The sequence below is a fragment of the Geotrypetes seraphini genome, chromosome 12 (genome assembly GCF_902459505.1).
Source record: "Geotrypetes seraphini chromosome 12, aGeoSer1.1, whole genome shotgun sequence".
Lineage (NCBI taxonomy): Eukaryota > Metazoa > Chordata > Amphibia > Gymnophiona > Dermophiidae > Geotrypetes > Geotrypetes seraphini.
The window spans coordinates 100,959,716-100,979,503 of NC_047095.1; the positions used below are offsets into that span (position 1 = coordinate 100,959,716).

General features: G+C 45.1%; 1 protein-coding gene across 1 annotated transcript in view; it reads right to left on the reverse strand.

Annotated features, from left to right (window-relative positions):
* Nucleotides 1-19,788, reverse strand: part of LOC117346775 (vomeronasal type-2 receptor 26-like) — a 48,189-nt gene that overhangs the window by 23,779 nt on the left and 4,622 nt on the right. The window contains exon 2 of the mRNA XM_033916865.1: nt 18,484-19,278. Within this exon, the coding sequence (XP_033772756.1) occupies nt 18,484-19,278 (795 nt within the window). The remainder of the gene's footprint in view (nt 1-18,483; nt 19,279-19,788) is intronic.

Consider the following 19,788-nt stretch of genomic DNA (forward strand, 5'->3'; position numbering starts at 1 on the left):
TCCGAGTACTGCACTGGACATCCTGTATTCGTGAATAAGATTTTTGTTACTGACATGTATCACCTTACCTTTATCCATGTTAAATCTCATTTGCCATGTCGCAGCCCATTTCTCGAGTGTGTTTATGTCACGTTGCAGGTCTTTGCAATCTTTCTGTGTCTTCACTACTCTGAATAACTTTGTATCATCTGCAAATTTAATCACCTCACTCATCGTACCAATTTCCAGGTCATTTATAAATATGTTGAGCATGGGTCCAAGCCCGAACCCTGTGGCACTCCACTCATGATGCTTTTCCAGTCCGAGTATTGTACATTTTGCCCACTCTCTATTTCCTATCCGCCAACCAGTTTTTAATCCACGTATTTTACCTTCGATTCCATGGCTCACAATTTTTCAAAGTAGTTGTTCATGCGGGACCTTGTCGAAGCCTTCTGAAAATCCAGATATACAATGTCAACTGGGTCACCCTTGTTTATTTGCCTGGACAGGTTTAGAACAAACATTAGGAAGTTCTTTTTCACCCAGAGGGTGGTGGATAGATGGAACGTGCTTCTGGAGGCAGTGATAGGCAGGAGCATGTTACAGGGCTTCAAAGAAGGTTTGGATAGGTTCCTAGAGGACAAAGGGATTGAGGGGTACAGATAGGAGTAGGGGTAGGTTATAGAGATAAAAGTAAGAGGTAAGTTATAGGAATAGTCAGGGATCACTGCTCAGGCAATAGGCCTGATGGGCCGCCGCGGGAGCGGACTGCTGGGCGAGATGGACCTCTGGTCTGCCTCAGCAGAGGCAACTTCTTATGTTCTTATGTTCAGTACCAGGAAAGATGATAGAGGCACTGATAAAGGACTGCATCATTGATCACCTTGACGGACACAATCTGATGAGGACCAGCCAGCACGGCTTTAGCAAAGGAAGATCATGCTTGACGAACTTACTGCATATCCTTTGTTTGGTCCTTTTTCCATTTTTTGAACAATGCTTTCTTGTCACCTATCGCCTTTTTCACTGCATTTGTTATCCATACTGGGTCTTTTGTTCTATTTTTTTTTTGCACCCTTTCCTGAACTTGGGGATGCACAGGTTCTGTGCTTCATGCACCGTGCCCTTGAGTAGGGTCCAGGCTTTTTCTAGGGACTCCATCTTCCTTGCATTGCCGTTGAGTTTCTTTCCCACCATTTTCCTCATGGCATCATAATTTCCTTTTTTGAAGTTGAGTGTTGTCATTGTGGTTCTTTTCACCTTTGATGATCCAATTTCTAGCCTGCAATGGATCGTGTTGTGATCGCTATTTCCTAGTGGGACTTGTACCACCACCTCTTTTGCGGGTCCCCCTAGTCCTTTGAAGATTAGGTGAAGAGTGGAATCTCCCCGTGTTGGTTCCATGACCAGCTGTTCCATGAAACAGTCCCTCGTGGCCTCCAGGAATTTGGTCTCCCTCGTGCAGTTTGAGTGCCCAATACCCCAGTCTATCCCAGGGTAGTTGAAGTCCCCCATCACTACCACACTTCCGCTTTTGCATACCTGCCTCAGTTCAGCCTCCAACTCCTGGTCGATTTCTTCCGATTGTCCAGGTGGGCGATAGTACAGTCCCAATTTTATGTCTGCTCCAGTTCCTCCCGGTAGCTTAACCCATAGTGATTCCAAGCCATCCGCCCTTACTGTTGTTTCCATCCTGGTTGAGGGTATGGAGTTTTTTACATATACGCTATTCCTCCACCATTTTTGTGTGTTCTGTCCCTCCTGTAGAATTTGTACCCTGGTATGGCCACATCCCATTTATTGTCATCAGTCTACCACATTTCTGTGTCTCCAATTATGTCTAGGTCCTTCTTGCCGGCTATGACTTCCAGCTCTCCCATTTTGGCCCTTAGGCTCCTAGCAATGGTGTATAGACAATGTAAGTCCCGGTTTTTTGCCTGCCCTGCTGGTTTTTCTTGTGGTTTGGCGCTCCTGGCGACCCCCTCCTGGGTTGCTAGGCCCCAAGCCTCGTCTCGGTCATCCTCCTCCTGTGGTGTGTCTGTTTCGTCCTCAGCCTGTTTCCCCTTTTTTGGTTGCCCCTCTTGCTCCCGTTGTTCTCTGTTAATCCTGATTGCCCATTCCATTTGTGCCCTGGGCCCCTGCATTACGTCCTTAGGTCCTTTTTCCAAAAATTCCCACTCAGTCCTGAGCCCTCTTTTACAATGTCCTTGCTCAGTATCCTTTTTTGATACTTTTGTCCGATGTGTCGAGGTCAGATCGACTATTGGCTTTCCCCTTCTCCTCAGTTTAAAGCCAAGTCTATGACGCTCTGGACATTGCGTGCCAGCATCCTCATCCCAGCCGTGCTCAGATGCAGTCCGTCTCTCCTGTAGAGCTTGTTCTTTCCCAAGAAAGTTGTCCAGTTCTAAACAAAGTGGAAACCCTCCTCTTCGCACCATCTCCTCAGCCAACCGTTCATTGCTTGTAGTTCGCCCTGCCTTCCTGTGTCCGCTCTCAGTACTGGCAGGATCTCTGAGAAGGCTATCTTCCTCGTCCTCAGTTTCAGTTTCCTCTCCAGGATCCTGAACTGGTCAGTTAGTGTAGTCCTGTTGTAGTTCCTCCTGCTGATGTCGTTGGTTCCAATGTAGATTACTACTGCTGTCTCCTCCGTCTCGGCTCCCTCCAGGATCCTCCCAATTCTGTTGATGACATCCTTCGTTCTTGCCCCCGGGAGACATGTCACCAATCGGTCCTCTCTCCCTCCAGCAATGTGACTGTCCACTTCTCTCAGGATTGAGTCTCCCACTACGATAGCAGATCTCCCCTTCCTCAACTGTCTCTCTGGTCTCAGGTCTGTATCAGTGGCGCAGTCCGCTGGTCCTTCCTCCGGGCTCTGATGGGTCTCCACCTCATCTGCCTATCCAGATCCTCCGCAAGGTCCTACTCCCATGGCATCTGGTGGATTCTGTCGTCCAACTGTTGGTTCCCTCCTGATGTGCTGTTGGTCCTGTGCCTCCACCATCCTGCAGGCCTCCTCGATGAACTTCTTGAGCTCTCTAACTTGTTCTGTGATGTGGCTCTCTCTGGTGGCGCCTTCGGTTGCCCAGCACTGCTCCTCTATGGTGTAGAGTCCCTCCAGCTCCTGGACTCTAACCTGCAGTCTCCCAACCTCCTTCTTCAGGCTATCCAGTTCCTGGCATCGACCGCATATGTACGCCTGCCTCCCGGAGGGGAGGTATTCATACATATGACACTCTGTGCAGTATACTGGGTAGCTCAGCTGGGTTCCTACAGCCTCCATTACTCCTTTCTCGTTCCAATGTCCCACGGTGTGAATGGGTTGTGCCCGGCGCGCAGCTAGCTGAAAGAGTAGAGAGAGAAGAGAGAAATGAGTAGAAAAGAAGTACCTGTGGTTTATTTTACAGAAGTTAGATATCGCTGCTGGGCTGCCTGGGCTCCTGGCTCCTTCTCAAGGCTCCTTCGCAAAGGCGCTCTCGCTAAGGCGAGTGCCTTTGCCGCTTGCCTTCGCTGTGCGCCGAACGGCTGTGCGCCATTGGCTCCCTGCTCTTAAAGGGGAGTCCGGGCACCGATGCGACCTCTGACAAGGTGGGGGTAGGCGGAGCTTCCTCTCGCCTCAACCCCGATCAAGCTTCCGCCCCTCTGCCTCTCCTCCCGATCAGGCTGTCTCCCCTCTGCCTCTCCTGCTGATCAGGCTGTCTCCCCTCTGCCTCTCCTGCCTTTCAGGCTGCTCTGTTAACAAAAAACAAAAACGCTGTCGAGATCTGCCTCGTGGTCCGGCTCCCTGCTCTTAAAGGGGAGCCCGGGCACCGATGCGACCTCTGATGTGGTGGGGGTGGGCGGAGCTTCCTCTCGCCTCGACCCCGATCAAGCTTCCGCCCCTCTGCCTCTCCTCCCCATCAGGCTGTCTCCCCTCTGCCTCTCCTGCCTTTCAGGTTGCTCTGTTAACAAAAAACAAAAACGCTGCCAAGATCTGCCTCGTGGTCCGGCTCCCTGCTCTTAAAGGGGAGCCAGGGAACCGATGCGACCTCTGACGCGGTAGGGGTGGGTGGAGCTTCCTCTCGCTTCGACCCCGATCAAGCTTCCGCCCCTCTGCCTCTCCTCCCCATCAGGCTGTCTCCCCTCTGCCTCTTCTGCCTATCAGGCTGCTCTGTTAATAAAAAACAAAAACGCTGTCGAGATCAAGGTCAGATTCACCGGTTTGTAGTTTCCCGGATCTCCCCCAAACCTTTCTTGAAGATCGGCATAACATTCGCCACTTTCCAGTCTTCCAGAATCCTTCTTGATTTGATCGACAGATTGGCTATTAGTTGGAGCAGTTCAACTATAACCCCTTTCAGTTCCTTGATTACCCTCGGATGGATGCCATCCAGTCCCAGGAATTTATCATTTTTAAGCCTATCAATCTGCCTGCATACCTCTTCTAGACTGACCGTCAACCCTCTCAGTTTCCAGTCATTGTTTCCTGTGTATAGCCTGTCAGCTTCTGGTATATTGTATATATCCTCTTCGGTAAATACAGATGCAAAAAATGTGTTCAGTTTGTTGGTGATGGCTTTGTCTTTCTTTAGTACTCCCTTTATTCCATGGTCATCCAACGGCCCCCACCACTTCCTTCCTGGGTCATTTCCCCTTAATATATCGAAAGAATGGCTTGAGGTTCTTTGCCTTTGTGGCTATTTTTTCCTCGTAGTCTCTTTTGGCCCCTCTTACTGCCTTATGGCACCTGCTTTGATGTCATTTGTACTTTTTTCCGGTTTTCATCCGTTTTTGACCTTTTCCATTCCTTAAGCGAAGTCTTCTTGTCTCTAATCTCTTCCTTCACCATACACAAATCAGACATAATGTCTCAACAGTCAAACTATTTGACCATTTACAAATCAGACGTGGAGGGGCATAATAAAAAAAATGTGTAAGTCCCCTTTTGGCCTAAGCCCTAAACGCTGAAAGTAGAAGCAGGGAAAATGTCTATTCTCCAAAAAAACATGCAAAAGGAGTTTTAAAAAAAAATAATGTCTGCCTCTACGTTCAGCTGTTTAAATGCCCAGACCACTACTACCTCTACACTAACGACATATAAATCAAACAAAAAAAGCCTGTCCCAAACACCCTACACAAGAGCTTTTAGATGAAGGAGGGGCCAGTCCTTTGCCTAAAAGCTGAATTCTATAACTGGTCATGGCCAATTGTAGGCAGCATTAGCCATCCTGCCACTGTCAAACCAGCCAAACAAACTTGCTTTAAAAAATCCAGAGGTAGGCTGCCTACACTGTAGGTGTTTGCTGTGGAAGCAGGGTGCTGTCTAGGGACACTTAAGCTTGCTTTAGGCTGGGTGTGGGCATAGTTTTGCCTGGAAGTGGCCTTAGGCAAGCTTAAGTGGCCCTAGGCATCTCCCTAGTGCTGTGATAGGCACCTGAAATGTAGGCCAGCAAAATGCTAGCATATATTTAGGGCTCCTTTTACTAAGCTGCGTTAGCAGTTTTAGCGCACTCACTAGACACTAACGCCACCATTGAGCTGGCGTTAGTTTTTGGCTTGTAGCATTGGGTTAGTGTGCGCGGCAATGCAGCATGCACTAAAAATGCTAGCGCACCTTAGTTAAAGGAGCCCTTAAAGAGATGTGGCCACTTAACTGATTGTGGCAAGGAAATCTTACTGCTGTGATCAGCTGAGTGGCCATGGCAGGGATCCCCCAATCCCCACAAGCTGGCCAGCAGAAGGGATGCCTACTCCCTTCCAATACTATCACTGAATGCCCCACACTGTCTGCGGCAGGAGGGATGCCCAATCCCTCCAGACATAAACCTTGAAATAATCCCCAGTAGGAGGGATTACCACCTTCTCCCGCTGTTTCCCCCCAACAACCATAGTAGGAGGGTTGCCCTCTTCCTCCTACCAGCACCCCCAAAAACCTACCAGCACCCCCGCTGTTCCTCCCTCCAATATCTCCAGCAGGAGGGATGCCCTCTCCCTCTTACCATCACCCATAAAAATACCCTTCCTGGTACATCCTAAGGTGGGGGCCTAAAGCCTTCATTGGCCCAGGCATATAAGTCCCCTCCCATAGGAGGGGCTTGAGGCACAGGGGTCAACCAGAGTCTTAGGCCTCCTCCCCAGTATATTATGTACTGGGAGTAGCCTAAAACTCCAACTGGCCAGATACCAAAATCCACTCCCATGGGGTTTTTGGGGGTGGGGGTCATGTGTTTGTTGGGTGCCAGAAGGAAGGAGTGGGTATCCCACCTGCTGGGGATACTGAGGGGTTATAGCAGGCGGTAGTTGGCATCCCTCCAGCCTGGGATGTTGAGGGGCATGCCGGCAGGAGAGAGTGGGCATCCCTCCTGCCTGGGATGTTGTAGGGGGTTCCAGCAGAAAGGAGTAGGCATCCAAACTAGTGATGTTGGGAAGTGCGCTGGCAGTAGGGAGTGGGATTCCATCCTGCCTGGGATGTTGTGGGGGGTGCCAGTAGAAAGGAGTTGGCATCTTTCCACCTGGGGATGTTGGGGTGCTGGCAGTAGGTAGGTATGCCTCATGCTACAGATGTTGGAGGGTGTGCTAATAGAAGGATGTTGGAATCCCTCCTGTTGGGGGGTTCTGGCTGGAGGGATTGAGCATCCTTCCTGCCAGGGATTGTTTTGGGGTTTGCAGCTGGAGGGATTGGGTATCTCTCACACCATGGACTGCATATAGGTGGTGACGGAATGACCGAATTACACAATTCTGAGTAAACCTGGCAAGAGGCAGAGAAAAATGCCTGTATCTAGGTGTGGTATACAGACCCCTAAGACAACTGGAAGACATGGACACAGAATTAATTGAAGACATAGAGAATATCACTCTATGAGGAGAAGCTGTACTGCTAGGGGACTTCAATATGCCTGATGCAGTCTGGAACTCATTTTCAGCGACAACCAGCGGTAGCAGGAGGCTCTTAATCTCCATAAAGGGAGCACGTCTCAAACAAATGGTAACGGAGCCCACTAGGGCCCAGGCGATCCTCGACCTGGTACTCACCAACGGGGAAAGCGTCTCAGAGGTCTCAGTAGGAGATACGCTAGCCTCCAGCGACCACAACATAGTATGGTTCAACCTTAGGAAAAGCTTCCCTAGATCAAACTCGAAAACAAAGGTACTCAATTTCCGGGGCACAGACTTCGCACGCATGGGAGATTTCGTCCGTCGGACACTGCAGGACCAAGCGGAGACCGATGATGTAGAAGCTAAGTGGTTAACACTGAAATCAACCATACATGAAGCAACTAGCCGCTTCATAAAATCAGTAAATAAACGACAAAGAAACAATAAACCCCAATGGTTCACCGTGGAGATCTCGCACCTCATTAAGGAGAAGAAAAAAGTGTTTCTCTCCTACAAGCGCACGGAGAAAAGAGAGGCAAAGGTAGAATATAGGACCAGGTCTACAGCGGTCAAAATGGCAGTTAGGGAGGCAAAATTTTGAGTGGAAGAAATTCTGGCAAAAAACATTAAAAAGGGGGACAAATCCATCTTCAGGTATATTAGTGACAGAAAAAGGAACACAGGCGGGATAGTATGCCTTAGAAGACCGGACGGAAGTTATGTGGAAGCAGATTCCGATAAAGCCGAACTACTGAATGAATACTTCTGCTCAGTCTTCACCTGTGAGGCACCTGGACACGGTCCGCAGTTGAAGGCAACACAAAGCACAGAAGACCCGTTTCAGAATTTTGAGTTCACACCAGGTGAAGTTTACAGTGAACTGGCAAGACTCAAGGTGAACAAAGCCATGGGACCAGACAATTTGCACCCAAGAGTGGTCAGAGAATTGAGCGATGTCCTGGCGAAACTGTTGGCTGAGCTATTCAATCTCTCCCTAAGTAAGGGGAAAGTTCCCCTGGACTGGAAATTAGCTAATGTTGTTCCTCTGCATACAGGGCAGAGGCTGCGAATTATAGAACGGTGAGTCTCACATCAATAGTGTGCAAACTCATGGAAACACTAATTAAAAGCAAATTGGACACAATCTTGAATGAAGGGAATCTTCGGGATCCCAGTCAGCATGGATTCACCAAGGGTAGGTCCTGCCCATCCAATCTCATCAGCTTCTTTGACTGGGTAACTAGAAAGTTGGACTTGGGAGAGTCTTTGGACGTCGTGTACCTGGACTTCAGTAAAGCTTTTGACAGTGTCCCACACCGCAGGCTGCTAAGCAAGATGGAATCGATGGGGTTAGGAGAGACACTAACTGCATGGGTCAATGATTGGCTGAGTGGCAGACTTCAGAGGGTGGTGGTTAATGGTACCCTCTCTAAAACATCGGTGGTGACCAGTGGAGTGCCGCGGGGCTCAGTTCTGGATCCACTCCTTTTCAACATATTCCTAGGGGATTTGACTCAAGGGCTTCAAGGTAAAATAAAACTATTTGCCGATGACGCCAAACTATGTAATATAGTAAGTGAATGCAGTTTACAGAATTATATGGCACAGGACCTTCTTACATTGGAAAGTTGGTCCTCAACCTGGCAGCTAAGCTTCAATGCTAAGAAATGTAAGGTCATGCACCTCGGAAGCGGAAATCTATGCAGGACGTACTTCTTGAACGGAGAAACTTTAACTAGGACTTCAGCAGAACAAGATTTAGGAGTAATCATCAGTGCAGACATGAAAACTGCCAATCAAGTGGAGAAGGCTTCATCTAAGGCAAGGCACATATTGGGTTATATCAATAGAAGTTTCGTCAGCCGAAAGCCTGAAGTCATAATGCCGTTGTACAGGGCCATGGTGAGACCTCATCTGGAGTACTGTGTGCAATTCTGGGGGCCACATTACAGTAAAGATGTGCGCAGAATTTAATCGGTTCAGCGGACAGCCACCTGGATGATCTCGGGGCTCAAGGGTCTCTCGTACGAAGAGAGACTGAACAAATTGCAGCTCTACACTCTCAAGGAACGTAGGGAGAGGGGAGACATGATCGAAACATTTAAGTACCTCATGGGACGTGTCGAAGTGGAAGATGATATTTTCTTTCTCAAGGGACCTTCGGCCACAAGAGGGCACCTGCTCAAACTCAGGAGCGGAAAATTTCATGGTGACACCAGAAAGTATTTCTTCACAGAGAGAGTGGTTGATCATTGGAACAAGCTTCCAGTGCAGGTGATCGAGGCAGACAGCGTGCCAGACTTTAAGAATAAATGGGATACCCATGTGGGATCCCTACGAGGGTCAAGATAAGGAAATTGGGTCATTAGGGCATAGACAGGGGGTGGGTAAGCAGAGAGGGCAGACTTGATGGGCTGTAGCCCTTTTCTGCCGTCATCTTCTATGTTTCTATGTTTAAACTCTAATAACTTCCTTTTAGGAGTTCTATATAGCATTGACATGTAGGAGAGAGTGAGCATCCCTTCTGCTGACTGACTTGTGGTGGGGCTTGGGGATCCCTGTCACAGCCACTCAGCTGATAATGGCAGTAAAATTTCCTTGCCATAATCAGTTTAGTGGCCACATCTATTTAAATGTAAGCCAGCATTTTGCTGGCCTATATTTCAGGTTCCTATCATGGCACTAGGGCGATGCCTAGGGCCACTTAAGTTTGCCTAAGGCCACATCTGGTCAAAACCATGCCCACCTCCAGCCTTAAGCAAGATTAAGTGACCCTAGGTACTACTCTGCTCCCACAACAGACACCTACAGCGTAGGCAACCTACCTCTGTTTTGTTTTGGGGCTTTTGTTTTTTTTTTTAGAAAAAAATGCATCCTGATTGGCAGGGAGATTCTCTTACTTTGATCAGTTCTATGGCAATGCAATTTTCTAAATGATTCCTGTAATATGGATGCTGGTTAGAGAATTGGGGTGGTTAGGCAGGTTTAGACCCTATAAGTTAGGACAGACTTAATTCTGTATAGGACGCCCATGTGCAATTCTCAAAAAATGCTTAGGCAGCTGCTGAGACTGGGCATCCTATACAGAATCAGGCCCATTGTATCTTTAAGTCTGTACTCAAATGAATTATGACGAAGACCATTGACCATTTTAGTTACATTTGATATATAGTGTTTTCCAGTGAATGGATCAATGCAGTGTACAATAAACAAAATGCAGTAAGAAATGAATACCATAATACAGGATAGGAAAGTTAATAATCAAACATCATGTACTTGTGCACTCCATGGGACCTTACAGGGATTTAACAAGTTAAATTCTATATTTAAGAAATGGGTCAATAGTAAGGTCTTCAGTATGGCAAAAATTCATTCTACCAGGATGAATAAGGGAAGGTTGTTCCAATGCTTTGGTGCTATATAGTTAAACACAGAGGTTCTCATAGATTCATAGTGAAAGGTCACTTGGATACACAAAGTCAGAGGCGTGAAGAAAATACAAGTTTTATTCACAGCATGCCGGGACTCTAGAGCAGTTAATAGCCTGCCTACTAGAGTATCAGAAACAGGAAATACACGGACTTTTATGCCCTTTTCGCAAACTAATATATGCAAAAACTACAATTTTCATTTGTTACTTCTATAACTTTCTACAATTATTATTGGTCCTAAGCCAGCACTTATGATAGGCTCAGGGATACAACTTATAGTCCTATAGGAAACTAGCTCATTTCTCTGCTTATCTAAATCTTACAGGTCTAAAGGCTACATGTACAGAAGGGCAGGGCACATCATGGCTCAAACTCTTATCTATTCAGCTTACAATGTGGTAGGGCAAGGACATACATTTCAGGCAGATGCAGTCAATAGATTATACACTGTTTTTAGCTATGTAGGCCAGAGCAATATTTTAAACAACAGTTAACTATTTCATGACCCTACATTTTGACCCTACATTCCCCCCCTTTCAGGCTGGCGTACCTAAGGAGCCAAGCCTGACAAAATAAAGTTAGGGGTCAGAAAAGTCGGGGTCCCCAGTGGGTAAGGGACGATACTGGGAGAGGGCAAGGGCCAATTCAGCAGTGGAACGGTTGACAGCAGAGTCCATAGTTCAGTGGAGCAGCTTTATGGCTATGGGGACCATACAGGGCAGGCAGCAAAGGAGCAGAGAAGACAGGGCGGCAACCAGCAAGATGATCTTCAATGCTGAACCAGAGGGCAACCAGGAGCTGAAGGTACCAGAGATCCAGTCTGCAGTAAGGTCACGCCAGGTCTGGTCAGGAACATGAGCCAGTTTGGTGATACGATCCACATCGTTCTCAATCACTTTACTCAAGTTCAAGGCAGCAGTTGGAGAGGTTGAATTTATCACAGGCACAGCAGCTAGTAAATAGTCCAAAGCTAGACGATTCTGATAAATAGCAGTGCACATTTTAGCATTCGCTCTGCCAATGGTACTCAAAGCTCGGGAGGTCTCATTGGTTATCAGTTCAAGTACAGCTTATAGACAAATAATGCAGTTCAGCATATAGATTGGGGTCCGATAGCCCCAGGTGTCATCCTCGGTCCATGTGGCAGGTCCATAAGCAGCAATGATCCGTTCTGCAGGCCAGTCATCACCCCATTCACCTATTTTAAGGGAATTGGTGGAAGTAGACTGCTTTTGGCGACCTCTGGTGTTGAATACAGGGGCTCCCAGGTGTTCACCATCGGCCAGCGGTAACAGGAAGAAGCTGGGACGGATCATGCAAAGCACACATGTACCAGTCCATTAAGCAGGCAACCAAGAGTAGGCAAACGGATCACAGAGCCAATATCAACTATCAGGAGCTGACCATAATTCATAGGAAGTTCCATTAAGCAGTGTCTGAAGGGCTGAAGACAGTGGGAAGCAACAATGGAGGTTCACAAGGCCCATCGTGAAGGTCGTGGACCTAACGTAAAAGTGAGGGTCTGTGAAGTCAGGTTTAACATGTCCAGCTGCATTGCCTCCCATAGCCACTGTTCTCCCATACCAGTCCCTCCTCATACAAAATAATTGCTAACATTAAGAGTCTGACCTATAGTTTCAGCAAACTATATAAACAGATTTCTAGTGATTACAGGATATTAGTATCTACTTTCATAATTTCATAAAACTGGGGAAACACCACAGAGTGATAGACAGGAGCACATGAGTGGGATACAATTCGGACATATACATCAGTACCTGGGTCTCACCTTTTACCATCAATATACAATGCCATGCAGTCTCTGGCCTTCTGGACTTGGACATTGGCATTCCAGTTATATGGGTCAGTGATAGTGAAAACCATGGGATTACAGTAGCCTGTAGTACACAAGGGGCCGGAGCTAGGACCTATAGTAAGGGAGGCAGATGGGGTATTCTTTCTCATAAAGGACAGGCTCCACCATTAGTGAAGGTTTCCTCATAGGGGCAGTTCTTAAAGGCATCAGGTTATACAGACCTAAATACTTAGCACATTTGGTATAATAACGCTGTCAATCTAGGGAGCCACACAAAACTGAATTAGGGGTAGTACCATGACCTTGAGAAACATCAAATAGCACACATGTATCACAATACAAAGACACCAGGCGAGTGGGGTCTACAATAAGAGTCTAGTTGATAAGTGGACCCTCAACATCATCAATGCAGATTTCCGCCCACTTTTAAACTTCATCACCAGTAGGTTGGAAACAGAAAATACCCTCAAATGTTTGACACTTTCTGTACTTAACTCCTTCATGCAAACAAACATCAGGCAAAGGGCTGCACTTGTTAAGTACAAAATACAGAAGAAAGAAACATAAGTGAGGGCAACACAAATATCATATCTATATATACTAACATAGGAAGCTCATTTTTCTTTCAGGCACAACTTAGAAAACTTCAAACAGTTATACTCAAGACACTTGCTAAAGGCAGTGTGAACCACAGGCAGTCAATTAAACTCAAACACTTATAAAGAATTATATTCAGAACACCTGCTAAGTACAGTGGTAAATATTCAGAACTTTTGAGGTCTTAGAAAGCTTCAGCTGAAGATCCGTGTTGTAGTGGAACCAAGTTTCATGTCCGGACACCTTTGACAACTGTAAGAGAAGAAATTAGGACAGTAAAAGAACCTATCCACCTAGGTTTCAGGGGGTCTGACTTCCAAGTTTTAGCCATACTGTATTTACAGGGACATACCCATGGACTTGTGTAGCTATCGATAGTGGGGCCCTTTCCAGGACCCATTTGTGGAGCTCTTAAAGGGCTTTAGCTAAAGACTGGACCTGACTCTGGAGGATATCTGATCCCAGAGTAGCAAAGGAACCAGGATCTGGGTTCACAATGGGTGGTGGCCGGCCGGACATGAGCTCAAATGGGGCTTAGATGGGATGCATCTAATCTGAAAAAGAACAGAAGGCAGCAGGACAGGCCAGGACAGATTAGTTTATTCAATTCATTTTGTGAGAAGGGTCTTAAGAGTTCTGTTTATTCTTTCGACCTGACCAGAGCTCTCAGGATGGTAAGCAGCATATAATTTCTATTCAATTTGGAGGGCCTGAGCAATTTGTTGGACAACATCGGCAATGAAAGCAGGGCCATTGTCACTGCCTATAAAAACAGGGAGACCAAAGCACGGAATTATTCAGGAGGTGTTTGGTTACGTCTCTGGCGCGTTCAGTGCAAGTAAGGAAGGCTTTGACCCATCTAGTCAGGGTGTCTGTGAAGACTAGGAAGTGACTGAGGGAACGGGAAATGGGCATGTGGGTAAAATCTACAGACAGAACCTGCATCGGATATGTTCCAATAGGTTGGTATCCAAGAGGTGGCAGTCATCTGATTGGGAATTTTATTCTAGAACCGACAACACACTGTCGGACCATATTCCGGACTAGCTGATCAAGGTGATTGATAAAGAAATGTCTCTTGAGAGTCAATTTTCATAGCGGGTTCTCCAGAGTGTGCCAGATCATGGCATCTTTTGACAATCGTGAGGGCCAGGTGTTGAGGAATAACTATGAGGGTGCTGTGCTTGCGTTTGAAGTATCAGTGTGTGGGTCTGGATTGGCACTTGAATTGGTGCATTTTGTATCCACCCCCCTTTCAGGACAGACTGGCCCAAAATAATGCATGCCCAAGTCTGTTCCTGAGAAGCGTACTGGGGTGTAAGGGAATCCAGAAAAGGAATGATTGTATACAGAGGAGCCGAAAGAGGGGGCAGAGACTGGCAGCTCGGGCTGTGCGGTCGGCAAGGGCATTGCCACGAGAGACAAGGTCCATCACGCGTCTGTAAGCATGGCAGTGCATAACAGAAACACATGAGGGTAGTTGTACGGCCTCAAGAAGGTCAAGAATGAGGGGAGCATGATGGATCAGGCGGCCGGAGGCTATAAAGAAACCTCGATGTTTCCAGATGGCCCTATGGGAATGCAAGTTAAGGAAAGCATATTTGGAGTCAGTATATATATATTGCAAGACTGAGAGGCAGAGTGGCGCAGGGCAAAAGTGAGGGCATAAAGCTCAGCTTCTTGGGCAGAAGGGCCAGAAGGCAGGGGCCTGAGTCAGAAGTTTTTGGAGGCAGCGAAAAGACCGCTCCTGAAGTTGGGTCCAGACAAAAGGGGCTGAGTCAGCGCCTTTGGTGGAATCATACAGAGGACGAGCAATAGTAGAGAAATCAGGGATCCAGATGGGACAGTATCCTGCAATACTGAGAAAGGTGCTCAGAGCCTTGCAGTTATCAGGGACAGGGAGACTACAGACAGCCTAGACCTCGGTGTAGGAAGGGACCTGGTACCCTTGGAGATTTGAAAGCCAAGGTAGGTGACACGAGGAAGGCATACTTGAAATCAATGTAAATATGGTCACAGGAAAATTTAAAAGGCAGACCCACTATCTGAAAGACAGATAAATAATAATAATAACAGTTTATATACCGCAATACCGTGAAGAGCTATGTGGTTTACAAAAGCTTAGAGAAGGTACAAAATAATTGAACTTAAGATGTGCACTAACACATAAGAATTGTTCTCAATCCCTATTCTATATCAGGTTCCTACCCCAAAGAGCTGACTTATAAAATTAAGCTAAATGCAGTTCTGGATCCACCCACTAAGCAGGGTAGTCTGACACAAGCGCTCTCTAAAGCAGCAGTCCCTTCACTATCAGCTGACTGGCAAAAATATTTACTTCAATACAAAAGCATTCCTAAAAATTACATTGTTATACCTAAACTTACAATTTTTATATACAGAAATACAAAACAAAGATTGGAATATACAGTAAAACTTTGGATTGCAAATAACTTGGTTTGCAAGTGTTCTATAAGACAAGCAATGATTAAATTTTAACTTGCTATACCAGCAACGTCTTGCAATACACGTACATACAGTATAGAAGCATCACATTTTCACAACTGAGCCAATGGTTCCTCTCTATATGACGCTGCAGGAATGCAGTAACTGTTCCAAACGAGCAAGGGCTTGCAATACAAGTATGTATATTTTTGTACACTAGTGCCCTGGAATACAAGCATACTTCTGGAACAAATTATGCTCCCAAACCAAAGTTTTACTGTACTCACAAGTTTAAACATTGTTCATTTTTATTTTTTTTTACAATCAACATGGGTCTCAGTAGAGACTTACTCCCCCTTCCTACAGAATTTCACAAAGGAGAGAGAGTTGCTTAAAGATCAAAGAGATCAAATTACAGATGTAGTCCTTTTCAGAACTTTTAAATTTAGACAAATAACTACTAAATTTGGACAAAGAACTTCTTTTTAGCATGGAATATAAGTTCCAGAAATCATATTTTTCGTTTATATGCATTTCTGAATATGCATATACATTTTATAACATAGCCAAAAACTTCAAATGCAAAACCACTTATCTGTTTCAGGAGAAACCACATTGGAAGTGCTACACACTTCATGGCCCTTATCAGCACAAAAGGAAAAGTACTCTCCTCTCATGCTGTGAACAACTGACAGTTTAAACTTCACTGATACATTTGAACAGACAGAAGTCATAAAGAACCCGGGATACTGCAGGACTTGGGAATCAGATGAAGGGAAGAATTTGGCAAGGTCTGAAGCAAGGGCAGTGCTGAATAGAGAGGGGCTAATTTTAAAGCCCTGGGGTAGACGGGTCCAGGTTACTTAGGAGGTTTGTCCAGTGGAAGGGTTTTCCCATTGGAATGCAAAAATTGGCTGACTGGAAGAGGAACTGACAGCAAACGAATGCATAAAAACCTGACGAGTTATGTCCTCTTCCAGGGAGCCAGAGGGGGCCAGCCCACACCAAATATCGGCCATTCTAACTGGCACAGACAAATAAGGGTTGATTTGTTAAGTATAATCAAAGACAAATTCCTTTTTTAAAATTATCTAACATATCAAGGGATCCCCACAGGTAGACAGACATCCCCCCATTGTGCAATGGAGGACAAAAACACTTCCCTGAATTCCTGGCCCCGCCCGTCTCCGGACTAGGGAAACGCAGTACTAACAGGTCCACACTCGCTTCGTCCTCAAGGACGTCTCAGACACTCTCAAACACACAAAACACAACAGATTTCAGTTCAGTTACTCAACCAGAAAATAACAGTTCCTAGAATCCCTTTCCCACAACTTTTCAGCGACAGATCACGTGGCTTACTAGGCAGGAGACGAGAGACAGGATAGGGATGATCAATCCCCACTTACCAGATAGTGGCCACTCCAGGTACAGATACAGATACAGATACAGATTCTTGTACTTTAAACTGAGACTAGATAAGTCAGTTGAAGCGGTCCAACGTCCTGAGGTCTGCCAACCCCCCAAAAGGAAGGCAGCCGGCTAAGCAGACATATCAGCCGTAGGACCAGAAACAAGTGACCAATCGAGTAACCAGTGGTCAAGAGACCTTCAAGTCCCTGTTCGGGCGCCAAATGAAAGGTCACTTGGATACACAAAGTCAGAGGCGTGAAGAAAATACAAGTTTTATTCACAGCATGCCGGGACTCTAGAGCAGTTAATAGCCTGCCTACTAGAGTGTCAGAAACAGGAAATACACGGACTTTTATGCCCTTTTCGCAAACTAATATATGCAAAAACTACAATTTTCATTTGTTACTTCTATATCTTTCTACAATTATTATTGGTCCTAAGCCAGCACTTATGATAGGCTCAGGGATACAACTTATAGTCCTATAGGAAACTAGCTCATTTCTCTGCTTATCTAAATCTTACAGGTCTAAAGGCTACATGTACAGAAGGGCAGGGCACATCATGGCTCAAACTCTTATCTATTCAGCTTACAATGTGGTAGGGCAAGGACATACATTTCAGGCAGATGCAGTCAATAGATTATACACTGTTTTTAGCTATGTAGGCCAGAGCAATATTTTAAACAACAGTTAACTATTTCATGACCCTACATTTTGACCCTACAATAGTACAATTGTTTTGGATTGGGATGGAGGGCTCAGGTGGGGGTATAGGGAATGATAAATGACAACAGATTCAGAGGTTGACCAATGTAAAGTGTTTTATCTGTGAGGCATAGGATCTTAAAAGAGATACAAAAACTCACTGGTAGCCATTGGAGACACAAAAGCAGATGAGTCAAGTGATGAAATGCAGGGCATAGCAGAGTAAATGGTTAGCTGTATTTTGTAGTGACTGCAAGCGTTTTAGTGTAGTTGGAATTACAGTAATCAAGTTTTGAGATAATCATGATGAGTGCATGAAAAGAATTAAAGTCCAGAAATGAGCAGAATAAGCCTTCTTCTTGATCATCTCCATCCTGTATATATCTTTTGAATATGTGGTCTCTAAAATTGTATACATTATTCTAAATTATGTCTCACCAGAGTCATATACAGGGGCATCATTTTTTCCTCTCCTTATACACCCTAGCATCCTTATAGTTATTGTTGTCACCTTTTCAATTTGTTTGTCCACCTTAAGATCATCATATGCTATCATACCCAAGTCCTGCTCTTCTGTCATACACATAAGTTCTTCACCCCCTAAACTGTACCATTCTCTTGAGTTTTGAAACCTAAATGCATGACCCTGCATTTCTTAGCATTGAATCTTAGCTGTCAATATCTGGACCATTCATAAAGCTTCATTAGGTCCTCCCTCATGTTATCCACACCACCCCATTGCAGGTTTTGGTATCATCCATAGATGCAAACCTAACTAGACAGCCCTTCAGCTTTGTTTAATTGTTGTTTCACCTGTGCATGATGGGAATCAATCCACATTTACCTGTGTTTTTCTAAGTATTCTACAAAAGATTCCAGGGTTGATATCCAGAGCAATTTAACTGGGTATAAGAGAGTGCTACTCAAGTTAATTGCTCAGTTTGGTCTGGGAGCATCCATCCATCCACCTGCAATTAACAAGGGAGTGCCACTGAGTATTTGTGTGGACTGCCATTGCACTTTCTGGATAGTCTGTGAGTGTAAATAGGGCTTATGATTGTTTTCTAAAATGATCTGCAAGATTTGATGGTCCACAAAATATGTTTTAGATCAAGAATGGTAGTTGAGGAAACATTTTTATATCTTCTTCTGCAATGATAATCCCTTTCATCCTATGCTACTATACTATATATCAAGCCTTTCCTTATGAACATAACAGTCTTTAGAAAAAATATATTACCTTCCTTGGCAAATAATCTGAAAACTCCCAAAGGTCTCTTCTCCAAGTAATGTTGCTTCCAATGCTAGACAAAAGCATATCATGTAATGCATGTGCCAGGATATATACAGAATTGTAAATTCTATAGCTATGTCCCAGGTGTTTGGCCTCACAGTGTAAGATGAAGAAAAATGTCATATTTGTTTTACAGGATCTTTGGATATTCTTGGGACATCGGCTGTTACAAAGAGCATTCCACCACGCCTTGATGGTATTATCACTTGGAAACAGGAGAGGATTTACATCACGGACAAATTTTGAGAAGCTTGGAATGTTCTTCTTTACCATAGTGAAAGCCAAGGTGTTGTTTTTCAAACCAAAGCCCACTGGAATGGTTGGGGGAATGTCCCAGTCAATTATGGTGATAAAAACTTTGCTAGGTATTTCCTTAATATCTATGTTTCCATATAAATCCCCATCACTACAATAGGCGATGATCACATGAGCTGAAGATGATTGGAGAAACTTGTAAAATTGAAGTATTTCTGTAAAAGGCTTAAATGTGTTATGAGTATGACTGAAGGTTTCTATGAATTCTATGCAGCCTCCATTCTGCGTAATCTCTTCTTTCAGGGTTCGGACAACTCTGAGACTGTTGTCATCATCAGGTGCAACGATACCGACCCAGGTCCAGTCAAAATGATTCAGTAACTTGATTATCCCAGTACTGGCATGAAGAATACTGGGCACAGTCTGGTAGAAATATGGAAACTGAACATTATTCTTCATTAAAAGACTCTGAGAAGTATAACTAATCTGTAGAGAAAAATAATCATCTTGTTATTATAGAAATCATTTTACAAGGTATGTACAGTATAGCTATTACATGTGCAAAAGTCAAATGATTTATTTATTTGCTTTTGGCTCGTGCTTTTTCAGTTGTAACTTGAGTTGCATGACACTTGGTTCAGTGAGTATTTTCCTGGTTAAATGGAGTTCTCTGTAACAGTGCATAAGAAAGGGCCTGCACAAACACAAACAGCCAGACACTGGAGTGAAAAAAACCCTTTAATTACACAGTATTATGGAGTCTGTTTCTTCACATGTCTCTCCTTTAAGGATATAGCCTTCAACTCAAAATTACACTATAAGGCTCATAATCGAAAGAGAAAAATGTCCAAAAACCGGCCTAAGTTGGCACTTGGACGATCATAAACGAAAGATAATCAAAATGGGTTTTGGATGTGTTTATAAACGACCTAGGACTTCCCAGTGCCGCTGAATGACCAGAGCTAAATGGGGCATTTCAGGAGGAGTGTAGAGGGC